The sequence below is a fragment of the Brassica napus genome, chromosome C6 (assembly GCF_020379485.1).
Source record: "Brassica napus cultivar Da-Ae chromosome C6, Da-Ae, whole genome shotgun sequence".
NCBI classification, from domain to species: Eukaryota; Viridiplantae; Streptophyta; class Magnoliopsida; order Brassicales; family Brassicaceae; genus Brassica; species Brassica napus.
This window is the reverse complement of record NC_063449.1, coordinates 32,953,892-32,978,508: the sequence shown is the minus strand read 5'-3', so window position 1 is coordinate 32,978,508 and position 24,617 is coordinate 32,953,892. Positions and strand designations below refer to the sequence as shown.

Genomic DNA, 24,617 nt, shown 5'->3' with positions numbered 1-24,617 from the left:
CAGTCAAACTATCACATTTACTAACGTATTTGCCTCTGATAAAAACTAATTCCTAGAGAACAAAACAGGCTCACAAAAGAAACACATAGAAAAGAACGAGCTCAGTTTGAGATAAGACCTGTCACCGCTCAAATGGTACTCGCACAAACAGTCGTCTGTGCAGGCTCACTACCGCTGACGTGTGCAGCGGATTGATTCTTGCTGGAAAGTTCACAATCTACCAAAACTAAAAGACGAACTATCTCTTAGTAAATGTGATAGTTTGACTGTAACTTGAATTCTGAAGATAAAAGTAGATTGCAGTGCATCCTGCAATATCATGAGCAGCCTTTCTACTAACTTCAATTGAACATCAATGTTCACATCTCTATTATCATCTTGAGTACTAAAACTCTTGTTGAGCATGCCAGTGGCAAACACTGATTAGGATTTTAAACCGAACCAAAAATCACAGTCTTAGTTAATTTAACTAATTATACTAATAATATTAAGATTTAAGATTGGTATCCATCTAACCTAAACAACTAAACATAATTTTATACATTTTACTTTTAAATGATTAAAAACACAACTATTAATAAAATAAATATATGTTTTTCCTACGCTATTATTAAAACCGAAAACACTTTATGATAGTTATACTAGATTTGAAGGTAATACTTTAAAATTATTTGATTACATTTTCTATATTTTTACTGTAAAGTTTCTTTATATTTACGAATGAATAACTCAATGACTTAGTGATTAAATGATGATTGTTAGTTCAATAAATTATATTTTACTAATCTAGAAATAAGTTAAATCCCAACTCGATTGAACTAAATCGAACACAAAATGAATACAAACTCAACTAAACTGAACAAAAACCAAACCAAAATAGTTTCGATTTAGTTCAGTTAAAATATTCATAGAATCAAACAAGCCAAATTAAACCAAACTGAATCCAAACCAAACCTAAATTTAACCAAACTAATTAGTTTGCATAATTGTTAATAAATTGTTTTCTCAAAGATTTGAAACTTGAACCTCCTGATGTTAAAACATTAACTAACTTTCAATCAACTCATTGGACTGAAGAGCTTGACTGAAGAGCTTTCAAGTTCATTTTTAGTCAAGAATAACTCTTGATGGTGTGTAATCTACTATTTCGGATTCTGGAAAAAAATTTACCATATTTTTGTTCTTTTCTCTAAGTCACGTTCAGATTTGTTCTGTATTTCAAGATGGTGTGGGTGGAAAAAAAAACCCGTCATAATGTGTAATATAATCTTTCTAATTGTGGAATATTTTGAACCATATATAATAACATGTAGTATAATATTTCTAATTGTGAAAATTGTTTGAACCAAAAACTGTCAACAAACTAGTGAATAAACGAGACGAGGATTCATCGGTGGGGTTAGGAGAAGTCTTCATGCTGAGCTTGAAACGGATGGAGACGACCCGGAGAGAATAAGAAAAAAGGTGTTTATTGATTATAGCTGGACACGGTGAAGGGTTGCCTACGTACCCCGAAAGGGGATCAAGCCAATCGTAGTTCTACAACAAAGGATCACAAGTACCTAGATGAAAGCATGTGTTGAAATGTTTCTCTCTCTAGAAGAAGAAAAAGATGGAGGACAGACCAAAAGAGAGTCCAAGAGCCCTCTCAAAGGAGGTTGGCTCCTTATTTATAGAAAGGAGAGGTCAGGGTTTCCTAGTGACCCCCCTTTTAAATGGGCTGAGCCCATTATCTTATAAGCCTTGTTGGGGACAAAGTCCATATCCAACAGTAAGCCCCCAAGTTCGTTGAGAGAGATGGAGTTGATCTCAATGAATTTTTTGAAGAGGGTTTATAAGAGAATGAACTCAGTGCTTTACCCATGTCGCAGACGATTATCATGAAATGGCTGTCATGGTTAGGTTGCCATAGATGACGTGTCATAGACGGACCGTCTCGGGCGAGTTTTCATCGACATACTTCTAATTTTGATCAGACTTCTTACTCCGGGATGGTTGCGCGAACGATCTGTGAGGACAGTGTTCTGAACCACTGGAGCAAGTTATCATGGATGAAGTGTCAATCGACAAACTGCCAAAGACAATTCGCCATAGACATCATCTATGAATGTACCGCCACGAGCAAACCATCACAATCAAATGGTCACGGGTGGACGTGTCTTCGCGGTATCACGTCATGCTCGAGACTTGCGAGCAATCTGAGTGACTGCGAGAGAGCAATCCAAGCCGAGTGACTGCGAGAGAGCGAGTCGAGTGACCGCGAAGAACAAGTCGAGTGACCGCAAGGGAGCGAGTCGAGTGACCGCGAGAGATCGAGCCGAGCGACTGCGCAGATTGAGGCGAGAGAACGCTCCGCACCGAGTGACGACAGAACGGTCGAGTGATGATAAAACGGTCGAGTGATGACTCGTCGGTCGAGTGAGGACTCGTCGGTCGAGTGCGGACTCGTCGGTCGAGTGAGGACTCGTCGATCGAGTGATGACAGAACGGTCGAGTGACGACAGAACGGTCGAGTGACGACAGAACGGTCGAGTGACGACAGAACAGTCGAGTTACGACTCGTCGGTCGAGCGACGACTCGTCGGTCGAGTGACGACAAAACGGTCGAGTGACGACTCGTCGGACGAGTGAGGACTCGTCGGTCGAGTGACGACTCGTCGATCGGGTGACGACAGAATGACACGTCAACTCCGCGAGGAGAGAGAGATCTGAGCGACTGCGAGAGATTGTTCTGCACCGAGTAAGGAGACCGAGCGAGTGACCGCGAGAGATCGAGCCAAGTGACTGCGCGAGAACGATCTGCGCCGAGTGACCGTGAGAGATCGAGTCGAGTGACCGCGAGAGCGCGAGCCAACTGTGTTCGAGACGATTCATCGTGAAGCCATGATGGATACGTCAAATATGGATACGCCTCAGCGAGTCCTTGTTGCTGAATCGACACGTCAACTCCACGAGGAGAGAGAGATCTGAGCGAGAGATCGATCTACGCCGAGTAAAGAGAACGAGCGAGTGACCGTGAGAGATCGAGCCAAGCGACTGCGCAGATCAAGTCGAGCGACTGCGAGAGAACGCTCTGTGCCGAGTGACGACAGAACGGTCGAGTGACGACAAAACGGTCGAGTGACGACTCGTCGATCGAGTGATGACTCGTCGGTCAAGTGACGCGAGAACGGACTCCAGTTCAATCTTCCTCGAAGATACTTCTCCATGCCACACGGTGGGCGCCAACTGTTTGAACCGAGAACTGTCAACAAACTAGTGAATGAACGAGACGAGGATTCGTCGGTGGGGTTAGGAGAAGTCTTCATGCTGAGCTTGGACCGGATGGGGACAACCCGGAGAGAATAAGAAAAAAGGTGTTTATTGATTATAGCTGGACCCGGTGAAGGGTTGCCTACGTACCCCGAAAGGGGATCAAGCCAATCGTAGTTTTACAACAAAGGATCACAAGTGACTAGATGAAAGCATGTGTTGAAGTGTTTCTCTCTCTAGAAGAAAAGAGAGATGGAAGAGAGACCAAAAGAGAGTCCAAGAGCCCTATTGGAAGAGGTTGGCTCCTTATTTATAGAAAGGAGAGGTCTAGGGTTTGCTAGTGACCCTCCTTTTAAATGGGCTGAGCCCATTATCTTATAAGCCTTGTTGGGGACAAAGTCCATGTCCGTATAATATATCTAATTGTGAAAATTGAAAAAGTTCAGTCAACTTCAATGCAGCTTGCGATTGCTAGATTTTGAATGATCTAGCTTTTGTTCCGTAAATAAGTCGTATCGAGAAATATGGCCAGCTTGGTATCTTGATTCTTAATCCGTGAAGCTGTCAAGAGGACAGCTGCTGCGCCCTGAGTTGAGATGGATCTGCATTCACAAGGTCCCTTTCTTAAGGCCACTCATGAATGAGTCATGGTTATATATGGTCTTCACAAGGCTGGTTTTAGACATGATGTTCGATGTAAAATTTGTCTTCGATCACCTTCAAATTTGAAAGAGTTTATATATATATATATATATATATATATATATATAAGTTTTATAACTTTAAAATTATAAAAGTAAATTGCTTATAAAAAATATAGTAAAATATTTATAGTTTTGAAATTTTGAGACCGGTTCTGGCTTTTTATCAGATTATTTTTTACTAAAGACGGAACGTTTTTTTTTTCTAGGTGTTTGTCATCATTTAGTTGGCTAATTTCAGTGGGCGGTCAGAAGACATCTATCCTATCTATAGTGGTTTTGACACCTCAGACTCTGGTGTGTCATATTTAGTCTCTTCTCTAGGGCCAACACTCAGGTTATCTATATCGATCCGAAGACTGGTATCTTGATGTACAATGGGAAACTGGTCTTGGATCATTTCAAGTCAGAGCGTGAAGCCGTAATACGAATAGATCAAGAGGATTTTTTCCCTGAAGCTCACTTTATGGCAGGGTAATTAATCGGTTATGCTGTGTTGGGGAGCTTTGGGATGCTTCTTGTCGCAACAAACAACTCGCCAGACGATAGATGGCAACAAAAAGGACTTCATAGTACGTAGCTGTCTATCTACATAATTATCTCTACATATCCAGCAAGAACCACAAATTAATATGATGAAATTTCACGTATCGTAGTATATATGACGAAAGGCATGACGAGTGTCCTATATAACTACTGGTCTCAGACAATCTAGGAAAACAAACAAAGAATTACTCATATGAGTTTTCCAAATTTTGTGGAAATTATTTTTAATTTCTCTTCTTATATTTTGTAGATTTTATCTTTCTTATTTCACATGTTGGTATATATATCTTATGGATATTCTTATATCTATTTCATGAAATACATTAAAATTGATCTACAAAAAGGGTGATATATACATGTAACTAGAACTTGTTTCACCTAATATATATAGATAAGTCCTTATAATTTGAAACCTTTTTTCTTGTTGGTTCTGGTAAAAGTAAGAGTTCAGAAACTTATGAGTTATCATACGGTTGAATCAAACAAAGAGCTATAGAGCTATGAATCTATGTCTTGAACTATTTCATACGGAACAAACACAAGAAAGAGGGTACAAATCTAACTCGAGTCATGCGGATACCAAGTTGTGCATATTTATAACCGTTAAAATCAAACTAATATTCTTAGTCTCATCCCATCCCCAAGAATATGGAGTAAAGAGGCGGCCTCGATCTGGCCATGCACGTGTGGATTCTCTAGAGACGCATATTCTCTTTTATAAAGAGATAGAGTGTGCAGGTTTGGATTTTTTCGGATTCTCTATCTATCTCTTTATCTAGCCATCCATCCATCTATACTTCTAAAATGATCTTACAAATATTTATTTATTTGCTACCAAAGAAATATTTTTCAGGTTTACTAGAGTATTTTTCAAGCTCTGTTTTAGTTTTCTGTTTTCTTGAAGCTCCACTAATTCATATGCAACAACCGAAGTTATGAGTATACGGATTATGTTTGCAGGTATTAGCTCTTGAGAAATAAAAAGTGGAAGTAGAGATGTTGAAGCTTTTGCATCTGTTCATAACTTCATCAAAACCAGTGGTGGAGATTCTGCTGATAACATCAGTTGGACTTTATATGGCTCTGGATGGAGTCAATCTTCTTGGTCCAGATGCTCGCAAATATTTGAACGACGTTCGTTATAATTAAATTTATACTCTCTTTACTAATAAATCTACTTTAATCTGTGTTTGTTTGTTTTTTTGTATAGATTGTCTTTTATGTGTTTAATCCTTCGCTTGTTGGAAGCCGTTTAGCTGATAGTGTTACATATGAAAGCTTGGTGAAAATGTAAGTCACCTGAGGTTTTTCATCAGGAGTTTAGCTCTCTGGTTTATCCTAATGAATAATGATATCAGGTGGTTCATGCCGATTAATCTTCTGCTCACATTCATCATTGGTTCGTTATTAGGCTGGATTGTTATTCTCATCACTAAGCCTCCGTCCCATCTTCGTGGTCTCATTGTTGGTTGTTGTGATGCTGGTAACAAAACCTTAAAAATCATGTCTCCTAATATTTCAGATTGTGGTTTTTTGTTCTGTTTTTACTTAATGATATGATATTAATGAAACCCTAAACAGGTAACTTGGGAAACATGCCATTAATCATAATCCCAGCTGTTTGTAAAGATAAAGAGGTCCATTTGGAGATCCTGAAAACTGCAACAAGTATGGAATGGGTTATGTTGCACTCTCCATGGCAGTAAGTTTTCTTCTTCTCCAAGGTTTTATCAGTGTCTATATATCATTATGATTGATATATATATACTTGTAATGTTATCAGATGGGATCAGTTTACATATGGACTTACGTTTACAATCTTATGCGTGTGTTATCAAACTCTCCCATTGAAACCCAACCTTCTATTGAATCCAGCTGCAAAGTCCCACTGATCTCTTCCAAAGAAGAAGAAGAAGAAAACCATAAGGTCTCATTACTAGATCGATAACTACTCATTCATCTGATGGTGATGAGTAATGACTGTGTATGAGTATGTGACAGGTTGGGAGGTGGGACAGATTCAAGAGAAGAATGGTTTCACTGTCAGAGAAAGTCAACTTGAGTACAATATTTACTCCAACAACTATTGCTGCGGTTTGTGTTTCACTGTCCCTTTCCAACATTCATACTACTTTAACTAATATTTCATCCTTTTTTGGTTTTGTTTAAAGATAATCGCGCTTGTGATTGGTCTCATTAATCCTGTAAGGAAGCTAATAATCGGCAACGTAGCTCCTCTTGGAGTGCTTCAAGACTCAGTTACTCTAGTGGGGTAATTGAACTAGTAAAATAGACAACTTACCATAGAAAAAAACTCACTCATTCTAAAGCTGTAACCGAGCTTCTTGTTTCTTTTGGCTGAAGAGATGGAGCCATTCCTGCTACGACCCTGATCATTGGAGGAAACTTACTCAAAGGTATGAGGAGTTCAGGAATGAAAAGATCCAGCATTATCGGCGTCTTGGTTGCACGTTACATTCTCCTGCCTATAAGTGGTGTTTTAATCGTTAGAGGAGCATACAAGTTGGATTTGATTACCTCAGAACCGTTGTACCAGTTTGTTCTTCTCATTCAGTATGCTGTCCCACCAGCAATGAGTCTAGGTTCGTTGCTGCAAGCTTAACTCTTTTAACTTCATTGTATTGACTGACTTAATAGCTTTGTTGGCAGGTACGATAACTCAGTTATTTGGAGCTGGGGAAAGTGAATGCTCAGTGGTTATGCTATGGGCTTATGGTTTGGCTTCGGTTTCACTCACTGCTTGGCCTACATTTTTCATGTGGCTTGTGGCTTAAGTCCCCACAGTCGATCTTGCTATGTGTATGTTTTTTCCATTTATTTAACATTTGAATTTCCATCATGTATTATTGAAGACCATGATTATAGAATTGATATATGCTAAAGGTAAGAGGGTTCATAGTGCGAGAAGCACACTAGAGATATGCTTTAAATTGTGTTATGTTTGTCAAAGTAAGTGGGTGACAAGTGAAGACAAAATACTTACCTGAAAATATGGAGGAGCTGTTGGAGCTCAGAGTCCTCACCAAAGATTGCTTGGTTGGTCATAAGTTCAGCTGTTAATGGTAAAGAAACAACGGTTAGTTGTTGTAGTTTTATAGCAAAAGATTTGATACTGAAGGCAAATCCACAGAGAAGTAACATATAGATTATGTACCAAAGATGCATCCATACACATATCCACAGCTCTAGAGTAATGGGTGGCCCCACGAAGAACTTCAGGAGCTCTATTAATACTATTAAAACAGGATCATTCATGATCTATATCTTTGATGAAAATTGTAAAGCTGCCAAAAATACATTTATTTTACGAGAGGAATTACGTACTAAAATTCGTTAATTGTTTTGGTTTTGTGCATACGGATACACCTAAATAGATGAATAAATATTAAGCCTACAAATATTTATAAGATATGTTAACCTTAAATTTAATATAAATATTCTAAGTTTAAATATGTATATTATGAACCATATATAAATTAACAAACATAATGACATCAAAATATTATTTTCTTAAATTTATCAATATTCAAATATTATGCATATTTTCAATACAAACTCAAACCCTATATCCTCCGTCAATTATCATATACATATTTGAATATCATTTTTGTATAATATTATTTAACCATCGAAAATGAGTATGTACACAAAAATAAAATAATATTATTTATTATGTCATTTTGTACACAATATTGATATGGCAATTTTGAGTGTTTAAGAATTTAAAAATTATCATAAATTTTAGAATAAAAACACAATGTTTAAAATAGGTTATTAATAACAAAGATAAACTAATACTGTCATATCAATACATTTCTTATATTATCATTTTGTATTTGGATGATATAATAAAAATTTCATCAAAGTCTTAGAAATCACAAGTTTATGTAATATTAAAAAGTATGTAAGTAATGTTTTAAAAATAAAAATATTATCAGATATTTTGAGTTTTTATTTGATCAATGGTAACAGATGGCGGATTAAGAGTAAGTTTTTTGGATTTTTACCAGGTTCGATCATATTTATAATTAACAGTTTTTTCAGTAAATCCGAACTAGAAAATATACAAGGTACTGGGTGTACCAGTTCAACTAGGGATCTGGATCGGATATGAAATCCAAACATTATTATAGCCTTATAGGAACCTCTCTCATCTCTCTCTCCCGGGCCTCGTCCTAAAGCGCGTGCTACAGTAACGCCCGGCGTCTGGCGGTGCGTACGCGCGCGTGCCGGCGCCGGGAGCGTCCTCCCTTCCCTTACCTCGTTTTTTATGTTGCTCTCGATTCTGGGATAGGGTCTCTTTCCGGTAAGGTGCTCCGCGCGCGAGGTGCTCTGGCTCCGGCGGCGTCTCTGCTATCTTCGGCTTCGCGGCGAGGTTCTGGTCGGGAGATCTGTGGTTCAGTCGGTTTTTAGGGTTTTGGAGGAGACAGTTTTCAGATATTTCGTCTCTTCTCTGGTTGACTCACCTTCTTGAACTCCAGTGTCCCTTGCTGGCTCAACTGGGTGTTTCAATCGGTGTCGGTGGGGTCTTTCTCCTCTGCTCCGTGGTCTTGAAGGCGAGTCTCGAGTAGTTGTTCGCAGGCGGGGTGGTTGTAATCAGGCGGTCGTCTATGGCCCATGTGGACCACTCGCTCAGCTACCTCACTTCTGATGTTCTGGTTTCTCATCACAAAGGCGGATGCGTTTGTATATGAAGTTTGTCTCTTGGCGCTATCGTCTTTACCTAAGTCCGCCGACACCGGTTTTAAGTCCGCACGTCTCGGATATTGATCCTTCGGTTCTTTGAGGTCCCAAATGGCGAGCCGGTTCTCGGGGTTGTCATTAACTGGCTCGGTGTCACCATTTGGTCTTTGCTCGTTTCCCAGGACCACCTTAGCTCTCGGAAGTTAGTGTGGTGGTGGGCTTCACTTTCTATGCAGGTGTAAGAGGCTCTCTAGACCGGGAGTGGTTATCATCTTCAAACATTACCACATTTTAATGATGACAACATATTGTTCTTCAATAGATAATATCTATACTATTAAATCCCACTTATCATATTTAAATCTATTTGGAATAAATATCATATTTTGAAGAAGATAAAACATAAAAACTCAACTTTTATGGTTCGAAATAAAAATAAATATAATTTGTAAATTATTTTTGGATCAATAAATAAAAAACAATTCATTTGTAAATCAGTTTTGGGTCAAAATCTAGTATAGCAATTAAAATCCAATTTAAAACCAATTTTTATTACTACACCAGTTTTGGTATTAGCTTTATTATTTTTTGTATAATTTTCTGGTTTGTGTTTTAGGATTTTATTTGCAAGAAATATGTATGATAATGTTTTTTTGTCTTCTAGAAAGTTTTAGGTCAAAAGAGATTACATGTAATAAGATATATTTTTCTTGTTTACAATACTTGTTTATATTGTCCAAAAAATAATAATAATCGTGTATATGTTATAAAATTGTGGTATTGATATACTGTAAGCGCTTTAAATGGTTTTGCATGTTGTTTCATTTTACAAAAAAAAAATTGAGTCTACATTAAAGTGTACTAATGGAGGTTACATTGTTTTCTATAATTTTAAATTAAGTTTTTGTTTTATATGAATTTAAATATACCTTAAATATACAATGAGCCCGTTACACAAATATATTATGGCAGGTAAATAATTTTTTTTTTGTTTTATTTATTATGAACAAACTAAAATTATTTGTACAAATATTATTTAATTTTCATAACTGACAAATTATATGCAAGAAAACAAACTACACGAATAAAGTTAATTAAATGTAAGATATGATCAAAATAGTCTTTTATCTTGTTCATTCAAATTTTTATGTGAAAATTAATTTAATTTACAACTGATTTTTTTTAAAAATGAGCTTTTAGAATAATTGAATTATCGTTTCCAATCTTAAAAACAAACAGACATATAAATAGTTTTTTTTGGTTTAGTGATTAAATATATTTATCAATCTAACTATATCTACAGTTTTGCAATTGACAATATATATATATATATATACATATATATATATATAATTTTTTGTTTTAATTTAATCAAAGTGAAACGTGTAATGGAAAAAAGATTCTGGATAAAATAGTTGTGTTTTAGCATAAAACTATTTTTTTATTAATCGTCTTTAATTTTATCTATATATCAAACGAACGGTGGAGAAGAGTTGTCAGCACTATCTCTTTAATTTCATATTTTTTTTTTCATCTTCCCAATCTTTCTCTCTTTTCTTTTTAGATCTACTTTCTTATGCAAAAGAACCACCATTGTCCGCACATCTTTCACCGCCACTGCCGCAACTCCTTGTACCGCTGCGCCTCTTTCTTTGCATCCAGCCACCGCAACTCCTTGCACGACCACCGCTACAACTCTGTTTACCGCTACTTCCATTCCGCTCACTTCTCATCTGCTATCACCATCGTTGCATCATACACCACCAATTTTATCAAATTTATTGCAAACCAGAAGATCCGTTCTTTCCTTTTAATTTTTTGTTATTGAATTTTTACATTTATTATGCAATGAAATATATGAAGATTTTTAATATTTGTTATAATTTAATTAAAATAATTGTTTTTTGTATAAATATTTTCAGCTGCCGGAAATTAATCGGAGGTGGATTACTCAAAAAGTCATCGGTACATTCAGATGATTTTCCGATGAAAATTTCCACAATATATGTTATCGTAACTTACCGAGAATTTTCCAACAAATGATGATTTTCTAGACCCAAACTCCGATGAAATTAGGATTGTAAAAAAATGATAGGAAACAGTCGTTCCCGATAAACTTCTGTTTAATATGGTTGTCTGGGTATCACTTCTTTTTCTTGTATTGAATGAGCTTTATTAAGCAAAACATAAAACACAATTCTAATCGAAGCCCACAAATATTGCTTACCAAATTAAATGAAACTATATGTTTTAAAAACTGGGACATGTGGTGGCTCTAGGACACACGAATTAGTGAGCTGGAATCCTACGTGGACACTATGGGAGAAAAACAATCTCAACTTTATATATATACTAGAGTCGCCCCGTCCTACGGACGGGATATACTTTACTTGTGATCTAGGTTATTATTTTTTGTATGATTTTGTGTGTTTAGGTTTGCATTCATTGTATTTACTGGAGTGTTCACGCTTCGTGTTTCTTATGTTGTTTATTTGTTTTGTATGATGCTATTGGGTTTTGTATCTTCATATGTTATATTCCCTGGGCATATGTATGATTGATGTTTTAAGTTTTTCACACATTAAAAAAAACTAAATACATTAATTTTTTGTATCATTTTTTGGTTTTATCACTAAAGTCACCCTCATATTTTTACATTCTAATTTATTTTAAAATAAATACATTTATTATACTCTAAACCATACAAAACCAAAATCTAAAACAACAATCATTTAAATACAGAAAGTAATTACAATTTAATGTCACAACATTGTGTTACGTAATAGTAAGAAAATGTTTGATATATTCTGGTGTTGTTGTTGTCAGAATAGTGTATGTGAGTGTGTGTAGATTGGGTTAGATTGGGATAGTGTTTTAGTGATGAGGGGTTATACGTTGAAAAAAGCATATTGTTTTAGGATAGGTTGTATTTAGGAATTATTGTAGTCTATAATCAAGTGTTTGTGTGCTAGTTTTGGTATGGACGTATATGTTTTGAAGTGTCGTAAGTTTTTTTTAAAATGTATTTGTGTTGCTGAGTTTGCGAATTTACATTTGTGAGTGCACACTTCGTTTATAATACTTGAAAAAGATTCAAGGGAATCTGTAAACATGGGTCTCTGCAAAATGTTTTGTCTTTGACTGAAGTTGAAGAAAGCAAAACTATGATTATCTATATCCATGGGCATTCAGTTCTGTGTTCGATTCCGGTTCGGTTCTTTGGTTTTAGAAGTTTAGAATCTGTTTGGGTTTTTAGAAAGTACAGTTCAGTCTCGGTTCGGTTCAGTTATTTCGGCTTGGTTCGGATAACAAAGTTGGAGACCGGCTTATATCAAAAATAATTTTGGATCCTATTCAGTTCTAGGTTGGTTCTGTTTTTCCATTAATTTGGGTTAAAAGGTAAAAAAAGAAGAAGAGCTTTTCAGATTAATATCAGATTTTTGGATTTTCAGATAAAAATCGAATAATTCAACTAATTTTAAGTATTTTAGATGAAATTGTATTCTAGTAAAATCTATTTTTTTGTTATCTTAACTAATAAAAAATATTTTTAAATTATTTGATTATTTTTAAACTAAATATAGTTAATATTTACAAATATATAAACTATATTCTATATTTTCGGGTACCCATTTGGTTCTCAGTTCAGTTCGGGTTATTCGGTTCTAAAAACATAAAATCCACTGATGACAAAAAAAAAATATATATATATATATATATATATATATATATAATCCACTACTATAATTGATAGGATCCAAATCCAAACCGAACTTTGTTTTTTGGTTCGATTTAGTTTGGTTGTTCGGTTCGATTTAATTTGGTTGTTCGGTTCAGATACATGTAAACATTGCTAATTACTTATATGGCTATATCGCATACCCGTATTCTGTTAAAAAGTCCATTGTTTCAGTCCCACAATTATGATGAATACAATACGACAATATCTCAACCAAAATCCCACCGAATAGCAGCAAAGTTGCATCATTTGATCCATTTTAAAAACATAAATCAAGCTTAACATGTAAAGTCTTCGCCATTGTCAGTATAATAAACAAATTTTACGTTAGTAAAAAGATAGCGAGATGTGTGTACCAATCCCATTATTCTCTTAACATGAAGACCTAGATCTTCCAACTTCCTTAGCTAAGGAATTCTACAACTCTGAGCTCGGCTAATAAAATCTCCATAGTTCTTATAAAATCCTTTGTACCATCAGTAAAACCAATGGCCTCGAAAATGAATTACAATGTGATGGAAAGGGGCTAAACATATTTTCCTCCATGTACATTTTCTCTCTACATAACCGAGACATTAATATGTTTTCCATGGTGAAAGGCTTGATAAGTTTCATGTATCCATTATTTCTCCTAATAAACACTCTGTTCCCAGAAGAATCTGAACAAATCTCTTCATAACCCAAAGCTACTTCCACTCCGAATACAATGCCACATTCGAATTGTCCAGATGTTCCCCATATATTTCCTATATAGCAATAACAATATACAGATACTGTCAATTGCCAAGAAACTATACTGGTGTAGAGTGGCCTTTATATATACTCCCTACTTAACTGATTACCTTCCAAATCATGTATCTATGCTATAGTAAGATGTCCAGAACTTTTGTCGTGATTAGAAACACAAACCTGCATCTCAGGGTTTCTATCTTTACCCTTTGATAAGGCTTCAAGCTTTTTGCTATTAAACTACAAAACAACATAAATGTGCAACGTAAGATGGTCATACCTAGTGAATCAATAAACTGCTTTGACAAAAAGAAGAGTATAAGAGCTTCGCCTAGGGAATTGGCGCCTGAGGGAAAAAACTGAGAGATGTGATCACCGATATTCTTAGGAACGCCAGAGAGCTCCACATTGTCGAACCTCTTGTTTGTATGAAAGTAGCCAACAATAATCAAATCCTAAGCCACGTAATGATGCTCTATCTAACACATTAAAACAACTAAAAATCTGAATCCATAAGTACAAAGTCTCAGAAGTTAAGATATTCAAGCGAGAGCACATATTAATACACACACTAAATCTCTCCCAGTCATAGATACAGAGCAGTTATGCTGGTTGTTGATCCAAGATCTAAACTTTCTATATTATAACAGAAACCTGTGTTTAAAATGGCACATGGCGCTCCATGGCGATGAGGTGTGTGCCTTGCGCCTTGCGCCAAGGCGCACCGAGGCGCTCGCCTTGAAGACTAGTTGAAAGTTAACGTTAACTATGTCTTATTGTCGTGTTATGTAACAAGCACGAGTATTGGTGTTATGTAAAGAAGTTATAATAAGAAGAAGAACCTATGAGACTAGAGAAGAGTAGATAATACACTAACCTTAAGCAAAACACAGTTAGATCTATGTTTTGGTGAGTATTTTTAATGTTTGGTTTTAAGATTGGTTAATTAGTTAGAGTAGGGTTTAGTTTCTACTTGGTTTAGTGCCGATTAACTTACAGTCTCCAAGGCGCGCCTTTGCATTGCCTTTAAGCCACTGCCTTATGGGCAAAGCGCAACTAGGCGAGCCCCTTGGGGAAACTAGGCTCGCCTCAGGGTTCCATGGCGGTGGAGCCATCGCCACAGTGCGCCTTGCGCCTTGGCGCAAAAGGAGATCGCCATTTTAAACACAGACAGAAACAATAGTTAGAATGTACAGAGAATTCAAGGAAAAGAAAGAACATGAAGAAAGAGCTAGTAATAGCATATGCAGCTGCAATTACATCTAGGACACGTATTACAGTCACTATCTCTCACTCAAACACATTACAGAACAATGGTGTGCTGGTGGTTGAACCATAACAACCGTACTGAGAATTCAAGCAACAGACAGAACATGAAAAAGAAGCTGCAATTATAATTACAGAAGGTTTCCAAAATTCAGAACTCAATATCCAAACCCGGCTATCAGATACTAAGTATTTTAACATTTAATGTGAAAGATTATGTATCAATCCGATCTGAATCAACGAAATTGTTAAGGTACATGAAGCAGAATCAGAGAACATAGAGTGAGCAAGATAATTCTGACATTAACCGAGATCGAGGCAGAGATTCCTCACAACAATAAAATTGGACTGCAATGGGAGGTGAGGTCGATGACTTTGAGAGCTAGGAAATATCATGGCTTTCGGTTGCGAGCTTAGGAGGCCGCAACGGTGAAACGATGAGCGCGGCCTCATGCCGTGAAGGAAGCTTGGTCACGATCACCGGAGCCACGACAGAAAACAACGCGTTTCAACCACATCGTGTTACTCATGAGTATGGACGAATCGCAAAAGTCCCTGCATCACCAGCATACTGAGCCGATAACAAAAAAAGCCCAAGACGAATTCTTTAATGAAATGATACGGAGCGAATAGTGGACATGTGGCGCGACTGTATCAAGCGAGTTTCTCACGTGGATTCCTACGTGGAAGGCTTAGGAAGTAGATAAACACTCCTTTATATAATTAGATATATATCTTAAAATTTACACACACAAATATCAGGAAAGTAATCTATTGACCCAGTTGGAAATTTTGTATTCTCAATACTCCACTTCTTTTCTAACTACCCTACCTTATTTTCCTTCTCTTTATTACCCTCAGCTATTATATTATTATCTATTTCTTGCTGACCCCACACCTTACTTTCTAATTTTAAAAATAAAACACGGACCCCACACCTTACTTTCTAATTTTAAAAATAGAAAGCGGACCCCTCATCCTCCCACATAAAGTCCATAATTAATGGACACCAAACAAGCGACCCTACACTCCATCTACCTCTCTCCTTCCCACATGTGTCCATCTGTTCCCTTTTTTCAGATCCTGCTCCCTTTTTTCCAACCACCTGCGAATTCTTCTTCCCCTTCAAGCTCCATTGGCGTTTTTTGGAGGTTATTTTGACGAAAATTGGTACGATTTTTGCATGAAATTTTCATACTAATATACTACTTATGTTCTATGTGTTATGGGTAACGAAAAAAATAAAAACTTAGCTGTAGAAATCGTAAAAGTTTTCAAAGAAAAATGAAAATAAAATTTGAAGAAGGTTCTCTTCTTTTAACACGATTCTTTTAACACGAGTTTGATAGGAAAAAACATAAAAATGGTGTTAGACGATAATGTGGGTTTTGTAACATGTTATTTGTTGATTAAACATACTTAAACCGATGAAAGATTAAAGTTTTAGGTATATTGGTATGAAAATGATGTTTTTTTCAGGACTATTTTGTATATTTCTACTTATTTTTCACTGTTTTAAACCAAAATAATACATTACAATATTGGTAGACGATATTGTGGGTTGTATAATACCCCCTGGGTTAGTTAAAAGGGTTAAATCAACAAAAATGAAAATTTATAGAAAATACTGGAATTACTAGTACTACTAAGCTACAATCTGTATTACTTGTATTACTTGTATTACTAAATAGAGTATGTACCAAAGATCTTGGACAACTTAGATTCTTTAAACGGTTAACTCATCATAATTTTTGTTTCAGGAAATCTATGGCCTCACCTATTACAATCATATGTTTTGATTACGGAGGAAGTTACATCAAAGATGGGGGTGAGAGAAGATGGATCTCGGGAGAAGATGAAATTCACACTCTAGTGATGAAGACAGCTGTGGAAGAGATTACGTATTCTGAATTGGTTGAAAGTATATGCATAAAGATTAAGGCAAATGCAGATGGGATGGTGAAGACTAGTTACTTTCCAATGATATTGTATTCGAACAAGCCATCATATATTTGTCGTGATGAAGACGTTTTGGGTTATCTCATGCAAGTAAATCATGATAAATGTAGAAGTGTTTTACATGTGGAGATCAGCAGCGACATGGATGATACATATGGTGGTATGTCACTTTTAGGAGATGATGATGAGACTGATGATAGCTATGTTGGTCTTTCTGATGAAGATGATGATGAAACTGATGATAGCTATGTTGGTCTTTCTGATGGGACCAAGGAAGATGACACTGAGCAAGATGGAACTGATCAGGATCATGAGATGGATGGTGTGGTCGCGCTTTACACACCCGAACAACATGAAGACATTGAGATGCATGAGAATTTAAAGCATGGGTATGAAGGAACAGAAGTAAGAGTGGAAGAAGAAGCTGGAGAAGCGGAAGTTGAAGCTGCAAGAGCCGGAGTTGAAGCCACGACTGCAGTAGAAGAAGAATGCGATGATGGTCTCGATTTGGTTAAGGGTCAAGAATTCAGAACTAAGGTAGCCATGCAAGTTCTAGTTCAGAGGGGTGCACATAAGAATGGTTTTGAGTATGAAACATTGAAGTCCGATACTGTGAGATTTGTGGCAAAATGTCGAGGAGCCAAAGAAGGTTGCAAGTGGTATTTGCGTGTAGTAAAGCTTAAGAATTCAGATCTTTGGACGGTTAGAACTTACAACAAGTCTCATACATGCTCAGTAGTAACTACAAGTACCCTTAGAAACAGAAGGAGAGCAGACACACCACATGTTGTCGCGCATCTGTTTTGAGTGAAGAATATCCCGGTAGATATGACACACCAACACCAGCTATCTGATCAGTATGGTTACCCACAAGGTTGGTGTTGATGTATCGTATGCCACAGCATGGAGAGGAAAAAGGATGGCTGCTAATGAAGTCTGAGGTACTCCGGAAGAGAGTTTTTCTATGATACACTCCTACATGTACATGCTTAAGTTGAAGAATCCTGATTCAGTAAGTTATGTTCAAGTGGATGCGGCAAAAAGATTTAATTATCTATTTTTCGCATTTGGAGCTTCCATAGAAGGATTCGCAGCGATGAGGAAAGTTATCATTGTGGATGGAACACATCTTAAGCATGTTTATGGTGGAGTTCTGCTTGTTGCGACGGCTCAAGATCCGGATCGTCACCACTACCCTATCGCATTTGGTGTAGTTGATGGTGAGAAAGACGAAAGCTGGATGTGGTTTATGAATAAGTTGAGGTCAGTGATAGCAGATGAAGGCGAATTGGTGTTTCTTTCGGATAGAAATGCGAGCTTGATCAAGTCAATACGTGAGGTGTTCCCAATGGCTGCACATGGGTATTATATCTGACATTTGTCTCAAAATGTCAAAGGACATGTTTTCAACAATAGAGACGCTTGCGCAAGCAAGTTTACAGAGTGTGCACATGCTTATACAGTGGCTGAGTTCGATGATCTCTACGATGCCTTTTCCAGAAGGTATCCTTCTGCTGCGGCGTATCTGAAGTGAGAAAATTGGCAAGATGTTACTTTGAAGGAGACAGATACAATGTTAACACAACTAATGCAGCAGAATTCATTAATGGTGTTCTTCGGGAAGCGAGAAAATTCTTCATGCTACCGATGATTGATGTTATCATCAAAAAAATGACTGAATGGTTTAACAAACATAGGAAGAAGGCAGCTGAAATACCAGTCACAAAGAAGCTTGTGCCAACAGTGGAAAAGGAGTTGTCAAAAAGATGTTTGGAAGCGAGGTGTTTAGATGTTGTTGAGATAAACAGCTTCCACCTTGAGTACAATGTCAATGGTAGTAACGGAAAGATTTATACGGTTGATTTGGCAAGAAAAATGTGCACCTGCAGGTGTTTTGATCTAGACAAAATCCCATGTGTTCATGCTGCTGCTGCTACCAAGTTCTTGAGCGTAGGAAGAGATCTTCATCTACAAGAGTTTTGTTCAAAATACTATTTGGTGGAGTTGTGGGCATTGGCATACTATAGGACGATTTATCTAGTTCCTCATATGTCTGAATGGGTCATACCTGATGAGATTCGAGCACTTAAAGTTCTTCCCCCGATATACGAAAAAAAGAAAGGACCCACTCAAAAGCAAAGGTTTCCATCAGCCGGAGAATCTCGTGGACGAAGAAGAGGACGCGGAAGGGGAAGAGGCAGGGGCAGGGGAAGGAGAGGCAGACGTTTGCATGAGTATTTTGAATGTGGAAGTACTTCTTTCCCCACTGAGTAACATGGAACTCTTGTACTAGGTAACACTGCACTACTCGGTACTACTGTGAACTACTATATGTAATATGGACTACTCGGTACTACTGCGAACTACTATGTGTAATATGGACTACTAGGTACTACTTTGGACTACCTTGAACTACTTTGAACTACTTTGAATTACTATGTAGTATGCATGTTTCAAAGAACTTTTGTTTTCGTCTTATTATTTATTTTTAGAAAAAATATCTCATATATTACGAGATTATATGGTCATATTTGTGTTTATTTGCCAAATTAGACATAGAATACTCTTAAATTCTGAAATTAGTTGAAAACCTCTCATTTCTATAGAAAACATCATTCTACTTCTATACTAATGTCTTGATGTGAAGGCCATAATGGGATGAAATTCAGAAAATACGCATTTTATTTAAAAAAATTATGCCAATGTGTTATATATAATCTAAAATTGTCTAAATACATTTGTATTACTATAAATTTAATTTCTTCAGGTTGTATTACTAAAAAAATGTTCTGATTTACAAAAATATTACTATGAAGAATGAAATATTACTACTTCTTTGAGTACTACTACGAGTATTCAAACATGTTTTGTTTAATATTATATTTTACACGTTTTAGACATGTGCTATATTTTTTTTCTTATATTTTACATGTTTTACACGTTTTAGACATGTGCCATTTTTTTTTTCTTATTGTTGACAAATTTTGTTTGTCTTAGTAATACATAATAAACCTAGTAGTACAAATGTGTTTTCTTAAGACTTAGATCGTTTTGTCCTCAATTGGGCCAAACCTGCTGCAAGACAATCACACAACACAGAGCATCCTACATAAGAGATATCATTCAAGTTTTACAGACCAGCAAGCAACAAAACATAACTTCTTACATAAGTTCACAACAAATCCGAGATAAATACTTAACACCCAAAATATTTTAAGCTTCTTGTCTTCTACGCCTTTGTTCTAGGCTTCTTCTTGCGGCCTTCAATCTCATCAGTGTTAGCTTCAGTGAAAGGAGTGGAAACCCACTGTGAATGTGAACGTATCCTTTTTGTCTGTTCTGGCGTTGTGAACTTCTTTGGTTCAGTATCCATTCTTGGTCTACCCCTCGGCTTAGGAGCCTGCTTAGTAGCGTGCTTCCTCAATGCCATTTGTTTTGGCCTATGCTTGACCCCAGTTCCAGAAGGCTTGGCTGCTCCCTCGTCAGCTTCCTTCGTTTCATAAGTACTGTCTTCGTAGACAACCATGTACCACTCTTGCTTTTCTTCCTCAGGTTCTTCCACCTCTTCCTCCACCATTTTTCCAGCCTCTTCCTCAGGCTCTACCACCTCTTCCTCCACCATTTTTCCAGCCTCTTCCTCAGGCTCTACTACCTCTTCCTCCACAATTTTTACAGCCTCTTCCTCAGGTTCTTCCACTTCTTCCTCCACCATTTTTCCAGCCTCTTCCTCAGGCTCTACCACTTCTTCCTCCACCATTTTTTCACCCTCTTTCCTCAGGTTCTTTCACCTCTTCCTCCACCATTTTTTCAGCCTTTCCGAACAACTTCTCTGGTGTTGTTAGGATTTGTCTCCTCGCGGCTGCTGCCTTAGTCCTACCACATGGTGGTGTAGGAGTTTTCTCGGTTTCAACTTCAACCCGAGCCTCTGTTTCAACCTGTTCTTCAATCTCATTGGCTTCATTCATCTCAACCTCATCTTGAACCTCATCAGGTTCCTTCTGAGCCTCTTCTTCACTCTCTTCCTCATCCTCTTTTTCTTTGTCTTCTTCAGCTTCTGCTTCTGCTTTAGGTTCAGGTTCTGTCTCTTCCTCAGAACCTCTATCGTCCTTCTGAGCGTCTTCTTCACTCTCTTTCTCTTCTACCCCCTCTGTATTTTCAACCATATCTCCATCTTTAGGTTCTTTGGTTATTGCGTCCGCTCCATTGCTGTCATTCCGCTGTCCACCCCAGTCATAATCCATGCCTTGATAGTCGAAACCGTCATTGTTCTCCTTATCCTCCTCCTTCTCTTTCATTTCCTCATTTCTTCTCCACCTTCTTGGCCTTTTTTTAAATAATATTGGCAATCTTCAATCTTCTCAAGCTTCTTCTCCATTGCCTTCATCCTCTTACACCTCTTTTTTAAAACAACTTGGCAACGTTCAATCTTCCCAAGCCTCTTGTTCATTTTTTCCACATTCCCATTCACTTCACTCAAACTTGTCATCAACCTCGCTTCAAACCCTTTCAAAACGTCCTCCAAACTTGTATTAGAGGAGGATGCTTCTTCATGCACTTTTCTTTTGTCTTTCTTCTGAGGAAACTCCCTTGCAGCCACATCTAACTCATAGAGTTCTTGCCAAAAGATAGGCTTCTCCTTAACAGTCAACCACGTGCTCCACAAATTACTCACGCCTTCTTCATTTTCATAGTCTGGCTCCTCATCCATTAAACGTGCCATGAGAGGTTCCTCATCAACAGTAGGAACAAGAACACTTTCAATCACCTGAAAATTTATACCAAACAAAAATATCAAACACATTGTATTCCACTCACTTAATAAAAACAAAACAACACGTAACACATACCTTAATTTCTCCTAGTGTGTCGTACAAATCCTCAAGAGGATAACCCTTCATGCTGTTACTTTGGAACCGCTTTTTACACATCCTCGGACACTTACTCATACAACCTTCTACACCTTCTCTAAATCGTGCCTTCAGAGCTGGAATACACTCAAATGCTAGGATCTGATTGTCAAAAGAAAAAAAATCATAAGAAAAAAAATACACTCAAAAAAAAAAAAATCATAAGGATAAATCAAATTTACCTCCAAAAGAATTATGAACCCGGGAAAGTTGACATTATTCTTAGGTTTCCCTTACAGATGCTTCATCACGCGAGTGATGGACCGGAGAGCATCTTCAAACGTCAACCGACCCCAAGGAAAGGTTTTACAAACCTCCACATCGTTGACGATTCTTAATATGAAAGGGTCGAACGGGGCATTATACCTTCCCTTCGCTCTGATAATCGTGCCTAAGAAGTAAAGCACTGCCATTTTGAGTCGATCCCCACACGCACTCATACTCAACAACTTCTCTCTCACAGATAGCATAGTGATCTCCTTATGTGATTTGAAATGCATGTCTACAAACGCAAAGCTTCCAATCTTCTTATACTTAGCCGAGTAGTCATGGCAGTCCAATCCCGAGATGAGAGCATGCTCTCTCATTGAATACCGAACGGGCACTCCATTAACAGCAAACCAAGATGTGTCCTCTGACTCATGTAAAGGAACAGTGCGCAGTAGAAGCATCCACATACCCTGCAGCTTCAAGTTTGGTTCATCGGGCATGTGGAAAAAATGGCAAAACTGAGGGTGGTTTTCAAACCACTCGAGCTCAGGCTTAAACCTAGTCTTCTTCAGAAACTTCACCGTCTCGGTCACATAACACTTGCTATGTATCTTACACGTCTGGGTGAACTCGGTGTTCTTGAAACATAGCTCATCAGGTGGTAGTGAATGGCACTCCTGTAAACCAAATAAAAATTATATTAGCATTTGTTTCTTACTAGTCTGTTTATTAGCATTTGGGAATAATTTACTTGAGATGATGCAAACTGATTATCGGTTCCCTGATTATCAGACTCAATTCCGTGTGCTGACATATCATCACTATCATTCTCTGTTGAAAGTTCTTCTACATGCTGCTCTTCTATAGGAGCACTGTTTCTTTTTGTGGACTTTTTCTGCTGAGATTTTTTTCTCCCTCGACCTCGGCCTGCCATTATCTATAGCCTCTCAATATCTTGATCCCCTGAATATATACATACACAATAAACGTTCAATAACCACCAACGCTAACAAACCCATTCAATGAAATATCTACAAAATAAATCATTGATTCTTATAGCTGTCTGATCTCAAAACCCTAAATCATTCATTCAATAATAAAACTCCAACCAACCAATTCGATCACTACATCACAATTAATCAATCACTCAACTCGGTTTCACATATCAAACAGTCTAGGACATTCTATCACCAAAACAGTTAGTCTTCAATATCACTAGACTTATCTCAAGTCTGAAACCAAACTTTCAATCTCTATAACCTCAAAACCAAACGTGTCCAAGTTTCAGTCTCTGTAATCCTCATTCTGAAAAAAATCTGAACCTAACTGATTTTCAACCACAATACTTTCAAATGGACTTTCAAACCCACAACAAAATCAATCAAAAATTGGAGAGAGAACATACCTTTTACACGGAAGAGACGAGAACGAAAACAGGAGATGGGAGATGAAGTCTAAGGTTTCGTCGATTGCGTCGCCGACAGAAGGAGCGGGAGAATAGAATACGCCGCAGGAGCAGTTGATTCGATCAATTTTTTCAATTGATTTCGTCAAATCTAGGGTTACAGACTGATTTGGGGAAATGATGAAATCAGAGTAACAAGGAAAGGCACGAGGGACTAAGGGAAGATCAGGGAAGAAGCAGTGAAGGAAGCAGTCAATGCGGTGAGCTTCATCGTTTTCGTCGGTTCTAGGATTTTTTTTCAATTTTCAGGTTTAGAAGGTTTAGAAGAGAGTGAGAGACGACAAAGGAAGAGAAAAGGGAAAGGAACGCGCGGGTCTGGTTAAAGATCCGGCTAATAGTGGGTCGAGTCAAATAGTTTAGGTTGGATCCTGTAAATACTTGGTTTCATTAAGGGCAATTTCGATTTTCACCACGTTTCTGATTAAAATATATTAAAATTTATATTGTTTTTAATTGGTGGGATAAAATAGAATGAACATATGAGTTACTGGGGCAATCCAAAGTAAAGTCCCAAATATCAACTATTATGTGCTGTAACAAACTGTAGAGATTAAATTAGCAAGTCATACGGTATGAGGTTATATAGTTTGGCTAATTATGTTTTACTCTTTAATCGGTTAATTATACAAACCGGTTAAGTTCCTTCTTCTACTTAATTACACTTGTAGTTTTACAGAAACTGTGGTCATTGTATCTGTTGAGTTGTATAGCAGTAGGTGAAGATTGGTGTATAAACTTGTAACATAGTCGGCCCTGAGATTTTGGAGGCGGATGGCTGTGTTTATGTAAATTTGATTTTTTTATAAATTTGAGAATCTAAATTTTTCTAAAGATCTGTTTATAAATAATTTTTTTCAAAAAATTTGGAAGTCTGTGGTAAATGTTTCACTTGGTATTAGCATTGGCCCAGTGCCGGCCAACTTACAGTCGATGCAGAAATACAAATAAAAGTTGGTTCACGGTTCGACGGTCCGGTTCGCACTTATGGCATTTAGTAATTTTTACTTTCGACCTTCTTTTGATGTAAGTGAACCACTACAGTCACGTGGATCACGTGCCGTTGACTGTTCAGCTCAGGTCGGTCAACAGTGCGTTGCTCCTTTTGTTCGCCTTCTTTCCACAACTGCTGTTACTCCCAA

The 24,617-nt window shown here is 37.2% G+C and overlaps 4 protein-coding genes and 1 pseudogene across 4 annotated transcripts; 2 read left to right on the top strand and 3 right to left on the bottom strand.

Annotated features, from left to right (window-relative positions):
* The first annotated feature begins 4,115 nt into the window (after window positions 1-4,115).
* Window positions 4,116-7,435, top strand: LOC106353508 (annotated as a pseudogene).
* A 5,816-nt stretch (window positions 7,436-13,251) lies between these two features.
* On the bottom strand, window positions 13,252-15,506 carry LOC106353509. Its single transcript, XM_048760906.1, has 5 exons — window positions 15,271-15,506; window positions 14,669-14,806; window positions 14,064-14,150; window positions 13,852-14,029; window positions 13,252-13,688 (listed from the first exon to the last, which is right to left on the bottom strand). Exons 2-5 carry the CDS (start codon window positions 14,784-14,786, stop codon window positions 13,616-13,618), a joined length of 456 nt encoding a protein of 151 aa, XP_048616863.1. The 5' UTR covers window positions 14,787-14,806; window positions 15,271-15,506; the 3' UTR covers window positions 13,252-13,615.
* Window positions 15,507-15,980: 474 nt separating this feature from the next.
* Window positions 15,981-17,703, top strand: LOC106355699. Its single transcript, XM_022704025.2, has 2 exons — window positions 15,981-16,107; window positions 16,698-17,703. The coding sequence occupies exon 2, from the start codon at window positions 16,705-16,707 to the stop codon at window positions 17,701-17,703; it is 999 nt and encodes a 332-aa protein (XP_022559746.2). The 5' UTR covers window positions 15,981-16,107; window positions 16,698-16,704.
* A 2,422-nt stretch (window positions 17,704-20,125) lies between these two features.
* LOC125588488 (cilia- and flagella-associated protein 251-like) lies at window positions 20,126-20,653 on the bottom strand. Its single transcript, XM_048759854.1, has one exon. The coding sequence runs from the start codon at window positions 20,651-20,653 to the stop codon at window positions 20,126-20,128; it is 528 nt and encodes a 175-aa protein (XP_048615811.1).
* A 534-nt stretch (window positions 20,654-21,187) lies between these two features.
* On the bottom strand, window positions 21,188-22,947 carry LOC125588487 (uncharacterized protein At3g43530-like). The gene is made up of 4 exons (XM_048759853.1): window positions 22,765-22,947; window positions 22,118-22,690; window positions 21,744-21,905; window positions 21,188-21,661 (listed from the first exon to the last, which is right to left on the bottom strand). The coding sequence occupies exons 1-4, from the start codon at window positions 22,945-22,947 to the stop codon at window positions 21,188-21,190; spliced, it is 1,392 nt and encodes a 463-aa protein (XP_048615810.1).
* Between the last annotated feature and the right edge of the window lie 1,670 nt (window positions 22,948-24,617).